A 6,925-nucleotide genomic window follows, 5' to 3' on the forward strand; every position below is an offset into this window, starting at 1 on the left:
TACATGTATACTGCATGTGCACACAGATGGACAACTAGTGTTTTATGTATAGATTCTAATACAAAAAGTAGATATCAAATACTTTCTTTCTTATTTTCAATTAAATACTTACAGCCCCTGATTTATATCCTGAGTTGCACAAGCTGCTTTCTTGATTAAATTTCAAATTGTGTGTGTGTGTGTGTGTGCGTGCGTGCGTGCGTGTGTGTGTGTGTGTGTGTGTGTGTGTGTGTGTGTGTGTGTGTGTGTGTGTGTGTGTGTGTGTGTGTGTGTGTGTGTGTGTGTGTGTGTGTGTGTGTGTGTGTGTGTGTGTGTGTGTGTGTGTGTGTGTGTGTAAACAGATGTTAATTAGGGCAGGACTGGCAGCTGCACAAGTCAGCCAAGAGATGCTGCAGTTTTGCTGTTTTTCTCATGACTTAAATGAACCCCACCTTTCACTTCCAAAACAAAAGTAAAAGACTAATATTGAATTTCATTACCCAATTTTAATATATTGACCCTTGCTTAATGCATATGAGCAAATGCACGGATACGGAAAATGAGATGGAGCACCAGACTAATCTGCTTCAACGTTGATTCTTACCTTGCTTCGCCAGAGATATACAAGGTAATGCTTTGAAGCAGAACTATGCAATTAGACATGGGTTTTGTCAACTCTTTCTATACTCAGACTGATTTAGATGTTTGTTTGTTTTTTGGCCTTAAGGTGAAAAGCTGATGAAACAAGCCCCAACCCAGTAAGGTAAACATAGATTATTGATTTCAGCAAAATCTATAGTTGCTAAATGCAAAGTAATGCAACTCATACCTGTGGGCTAAATCCAATTCAGACACAAATTACGAGTCCAAAGGTGTAGAGACTGATTTGGTAAAGTTAAATACTTAACAGCCTTTACATTAAACACATCAAGACCTATTTGTTTTAAAGGGATCAAAATGTTATTTTTCCTTTTAGTGTGGCAGGGTTGAGGTCTCAAAATGTTACGTTGAGTCGGCATGTGTTTTTGCCCACATTTAAGTTAACAAATGAGGCGGGACGGACAGCAGGGCAAGAGGACGTGTCAACTGTCAAGTGGCTGTCAGGTTATGTAAATGCGTGTGAAGTCAGGAACACAGTGAGGACACCAGGCTCAGGGAGCTGGAAAAAAATATGCGTCACCGTTCAAAATCAATCTCCATCGATTCCCTGCAGCGACATGATCTTCCAATAGTTACTGAGTGTCAGAAGCACATCCACAAACCCCTCACAAAGAAACAACAAAGATGAAAAAAAATACATACATGTTTATTTTACAAGAAGGGCACATTTTTTTTGTACAAACTGTAAACTAAATACTGTAATTATTTTGAGAGTTATAATCTTTGACATCACGTTCATGAATGAACACCAGAAACATTTTAGTTAATAAATAAATATATAAACAGTCAGTAACTGCTGCATCTTACTGTAAATTATAACCCCACACTGAAAAAGAAAACATACAGCATGTAAGTTTGCTACACATTAAGAATTTTTGAAGATAAAAGCACTTGTGTTCATCACGACTACATTTTGAACATCATTTTACAATACTCTATCCTGCACGCCCCAACGCTAAATACTGCAATTTAATTTTGACCATGAAGCTTTGTCACTGAATTGATGTTGAGGTAGGGACTCCGTCTTTATCCTAGACAGTTTGAGTAAGCTGAAATATCATCATCACACTCCCATGGCCTGGGAGTGTTGTTCGCCCTACATCTCATGCGTCCCTTGTCCCGCCTTTGGAGGGAGAGGAGGAGGGATTCTGCACCGTCAGATTTGCTTAAGTTGTCATACATCATGTAACTGCACTGATTGAGAGACCGTGTACTGTCATCTTGACTCCCGAAAGCAACATCTAGGGCAGCCTGGAGGAATGCTCGGGACCAAACAAAACATTTTGCTTGTGGGAATGTTGCCCGACATGGCCTCTTCCACAAAATCAAAGCAGTGGCATCTGGAAAGATGACTCACCAAGTTGACAAGGTGATGGCTCAGGAGGGGGTTTACATGGAGTCAAAATACATCAGAGATCATTTGCCCTCACAGCTGGAGGTATGTTTCTATAAATGTGTACATACAGCATATACGAAAAACATCTGGTAAACCTGTAAATGCCAATGATGTCACAACAAATGGCAGATTAATCTCTTTAAGAATACCCACATTTCAGCTTAAACACTGGTTAAATCACAGCATAAGCTACATTACAGCCACATTCAGCCAACATTTGAATTTTGGCAAAAGCAATAATATAATAATAACTATACAAAATAACAACATGGCTAGTTGGGGCTTTGATTCAGAGCTTTGACTCAAACTACAGAAGGGAAACAGTCGGCCCTGTCCGTTTAATAATAAATTCAATCTGTGTTAACATAGGGAGTGCTCATCAAGTCGACAGAGGCAGCCAAGAGAAAAGAAAAAGAGATGGAGGAAAAGGAGGGTAGAGGAGGTGGAGTGGGAACCAAATCTTCTCCAAGGCATTTCCCCTTTATGTCCAATGTCCAGTCAGATTATGTGCAGTTCATGTTTTAACGCTTGTTTGAGCTGGCTTGTGTTTGGAAATAATTAGGGAGTAAATTAAGAGGAACTGAGGAAGAGAGAAAAGGAAAGGTCACTGAGCTGATATGGTTGCGAGTTTCTAAAAGGCATGGGAGTAAAGGGAAACGTTTAAGTATATAGTGGCACTTGGAATAGAAATGTAAATCACTTGGGAATTTAAATTAATTCTTAATAAAACATCTTTAATCCAAATCCAAGTTCATACATGTTTTAAAGTGATGGAACAGCAGCTGTAGCAGTGGCAGAGGACAGGGAGGCAGAGAGGACAATGAGTTGCTTTTGTGTAACAAGCCAAGTCACATATTGAGCTAAAAGCTTTCCCCCCATTTGTTGCCATCTAGATTCAGTAGCATTGGATTTTCCAGAGCAGGAAAATCAAATGCTTCATTCAAGACCAATTGCTTTCTATTGGATCTGCTCTGCCTTTCTCTGATGTGAAACTGTTTCACGCCTTCATCGCCACACGCTGCATACTGTACAATGTCCGAAAGCATGCTGCTGAGCACTCTTTCCCCAGCAACACTGAATACAACTTAAAACTAGAAGTAAAGGCTTATAATGTCTAAAAATAATGTGTGCCACAGATACATTTAGATTTATTTAAACTCTGACAGAGAGAGAGAGTGGGTCATCTACCCATAAAATAAGGTTATGAGCATGTGTTTTTCATACTGCTTTTCCACCATGTTTGCCACAATCTTCATGTACTTGTATAATGTAATGCTCTCTCTCATGTGTTTGACTGTAATTGGTAAACATGCATAACATTTATAGCATTGCTATGTTACTTTTGAAACAACAATAGCACTATGTTTTACCATTTAAAACTTGAGTTTATACGCTTAAATTTAACTTAATCTTGTTTGAGGTTAATAATAGCAAATATTTGCAAACAACAGCTTAATTTAGTTGTATGATGTAATTTGCAAAATCGTATTCTGTGTTTAATCACATATTTTCAACTGCAGCCTCACTGGCCAATGTAAAGCCGATTTTATATAGAAGTGTTAACAACCTTTAATCTGAAACAACCTATTTGGAGATTCATCTTTTGTAAACTAACTATAAATGACTCAGTGAAAAGGATTGTAGCTTAGCAAAAACATGACCCTTTTAAAAGCTGTTGGTCACTGTTAATAATATATTTCATATTTCAAATGAGCTTTTTGGTATAAAATCCTTTCATCATTTGGACTAACTTATTACTGCCTTTTGGACAGGACCTTACTTTGACTCTATCACAACTCCAGTTGTAATTGCATACATAGGTATAAAGGCTAATGCCAAATGGAATGACTGGAAGAGGAATGGGAATACAAATATGTTCCACATCTTGCAGGTAATGGTGGTTTGACTTGGACTTGACCCATGTAAACAGAGCAACTGTCACACTGCATGCTCTCCTTTGCCACTACAGCACAGCATGGCTCCCAGCATGAGCAATTCACAAAATCAGATATCTGCAAGTTTGCAAAAGGTCACCAGGTGTCACTTGCATTACAGATGAGTGAACTCTGCTGCTGCTGCCTCCTCTGTCCAAGTGTGGGATTTTGAGCTTATAGATCTACATTCCTCTGACAGAATTAGCCATAAGATAGATGGATAGAATAACCAATAGAGCTTTAAGTGGGCATAGTAAAGATATAAAATGGAGGGCTGACAGAGAAGAAGGTCAAGTCAAATTCAGATGGACAAACATAAATGGAAAGTAGAGTGCAGGTGTAAAGGACTATGCTGACAGAGGAAAAAGGAGGTTGACAATGCTTTAGAAATAAGGGTGGTTTAAGGGAGGAAGGGACTGAGGAAAAGGGGAGCAAGTAAAAGTAAAGAAGAGAAGACTGTAGGGCCCTAGAGAGGGTTTGCTGAATAGTAGCTGGGAGGGGAGACAGAGCTAATGATAACATGGAGTGAGAATAAACTGGAGGGAACTTCAGGTGAGCCAGTCTGATCCGTCTCAGGTGGGCATGAATGAGAAAAGATAAGAATAGGGTACAAGGAAGGAAGGTAGACAAAGAAAGATACTTTTTACTCTTTAGAAACTGCAAGGTAACAATAGGTTGGGAGGTGTACAAATTAAATATTTAGAAATACAGTATATGACAACTTGGCTTACAGTTTTGAACTCCATTACCTGCCCCCTTACAATGAAACGTAATATTGTTACTTTGGTGTCTGAAGCAGTTTTAACTCAAATAAATTACCACGGCAATACAGTTGTTTTGAATTTGCAATAAAAATGTCAATAGAATATAAACGTACTGAAGATAAATAACTGTCATGAACAACTAAGCATACTGAACTAAAAGCAATTCCCAATTTACCAATTTATCTTTTTCATGAAACAAATACAAAGCACCTACCTACAAGACATTTTGCTAACAGTTACTACATCTTCCTCCACTGAATACACTATGTTTAAGTCCTTCCAAGGTTGTGTCAGTACTGTACAGAATACACATGCAGATGTATACATCTTTGCAAATGTAACAACAAAATGTATACATGTGCACTTAGCTAGTGTTCTGCTTTAATATTCACATTATCAACATTTATCATCAAATGTCTAAATTTCATCAATAAATGCTGAGCGTATTTTGCAGATAGTTATATCCAGGATAAAGTGCCTTTACTTTAAAACATTCTGTAGGTTTTTCAATGTAGGTTTTTGTTGACAGTCTTAAGGTCCTGTATATCCCATTCACTGTTTCTCTGCCATGCATGTTCTTAAAGACATCTGTCTCTTTGTGCTGTCCTCCTGGGTAAGCTTTTCTTCCCTTTGTGCGTACATACATGCCGCAGTGTACTTTGATCTATCTTTGCCTTTGCTCAAGTGGTTTTATGCTGTCCGTTCTGTGTTATGGGATTTATTTTCTCCAGTGTGACCTCAGTATCGCTGTCTAAATTCCCAGAGATGGCTGGGGAAAGTTTCTCCAGAGCGCTGTTTACCGTGCCCACCTCGATCTCCCCTCCACATCCATCCTTCTTCTGTAATTCCTCGTCCTGACACAGGATGCTGTGGGGGATCACATAGTTAGCTGAATGGTTGCCCTCCTTAGGGATGTGACTCTTGGGCTGATACTGACAGTTGGGGTTTGTGTTAGGGGCTCCCATGTTGTTGTTAATACTGACGATTTCAATGGCGTTGCTGCCCGGGCAGAGCCGGTGGCAGCCCAAGAGGATGGAGAAGGCCTTGCGGAAGTCGGCGTTGAAGGCATAGATGATGGGGTTTAGCGAGGAGTTCGCCCAGCCAAACCACACAAACACATCAAAGGTGGTCGAGCTGATGCAGAGGAAGTCCGTGGCACTGTCCGGCACGTCGGGCTCACAAAACGGCACCATGCAGTTAAGGATGAAGAAGGGCAGCCAGCAGCAAACAAACACTCCCATGATGACTGAGAGCGTCTTTAAGACTTTGGTTTCTCGTTTGAACGACATTTTGAACGAGCTTTCAGTCTCTATGCTCGAACTATTCCCCATGCTGCTGTGGCGATTTTTGGCACTCTCTGCTGCCCGCTCCAGTGCAGATATTCTCCGTATCTGTATCTGAGCGATGCGGTAGATCCGGGTGTAAGTGACTATCATAATAGCCACAGGGATGTAGAAGCTGATAAGGGAGGAGGAGATGGCGTAGGTCCTGTTAAGGCTGGAGTCGCAATTGTCAGGGGGCAGATCGTCAGGGTATGTTCCATTTAGCCCTGCGTAGCTGGTGGTCTGAGCTTTGTGCCAGTTAAGCTGAACAGGAATGAAGGAGATGAGGACTGACAGTGTCCACGCCACACTGATCATCAGACATGCCACTTTAGGGGTCATCTTGCGTTCATAGCGGAACGGGCTTGAGATGGCCCAATACCGATCTACACTGATCACACACAGGTTCAAGATGGAGGCAGTGGAGCACATGATGTCAAATGCGACCCAAACGTTGCAGAACGCGCCAAACGGCCAAAACCCAACAATCTCAGTTGCCGCCTTCCATGGCATAACCAGGATAGCTACCAGGAGGTCAGAGATGGCCAGCGAGATGACAAAGAAGTTGGTGACCTTCGACCTCAGGTGTCGGAACTTGGTGACGGCAGCGCACACGAGCGTGTTGCCTAGCAGCGTGGTTAGGATGAGGAGAAAGAGGAAGCATCCCGTCAGCACACGCTTGGACGAGTGTCTCTCTGGTAGCAGCTGCTTCCCATCTTGAACCGTTGAGAAATTCAGATCCATTGTTTATGTTACACTGCTAATAGAGAGATAGGGGGTGGGTGAGGGGGGTGTCAACAGTCACCCCATCACATCCCCAGCCTGCAGCAGCTGTGCCTCTCTAGGGAGGAATTTTAGACGGACGGCGTA

The 6,925-nt window shown here is 41.3% G+C and overlaps 1 protein-coding gene across 1 annotated transcript in view; it reads right to left on the minus strand.

Moving 5' to 3' along the window:
- Positions 1–1,266: 1,266 nt before the first annotated feature.
- The window catches only part of drd1b (dopamine receptor D1b), a 7,008-nt gene continuing 1,349 nt past the window's right edge, over positions 1,267–6,925 (minus strand). Inside the window, exon 1 of the mRNA XM_079649082.1 lies at positions 1,267–6,925. This exon is cut by the window's right edge and continues 1,349 nt beyond it. Within this exon, the coding sequence (XP_079505208.1) occupies positions 5,414–6,799 (1,386 nt within the window). The 5' untranslated portion in view covers positions 6,800–6,925 and the 3' untranslated portion in view covers positions 1,267–5,413.

This window comes from Notothenia rossii, assembly GCF_949606895.1.
Source record: "Notothenia rossii genome assembly, chromosome: 9".
NCBI lineage: Eukaryota > Metazoa > Chordata > Actinopteri > Perciformes > Nototheniidae > Notothenia > Notothenia rossii.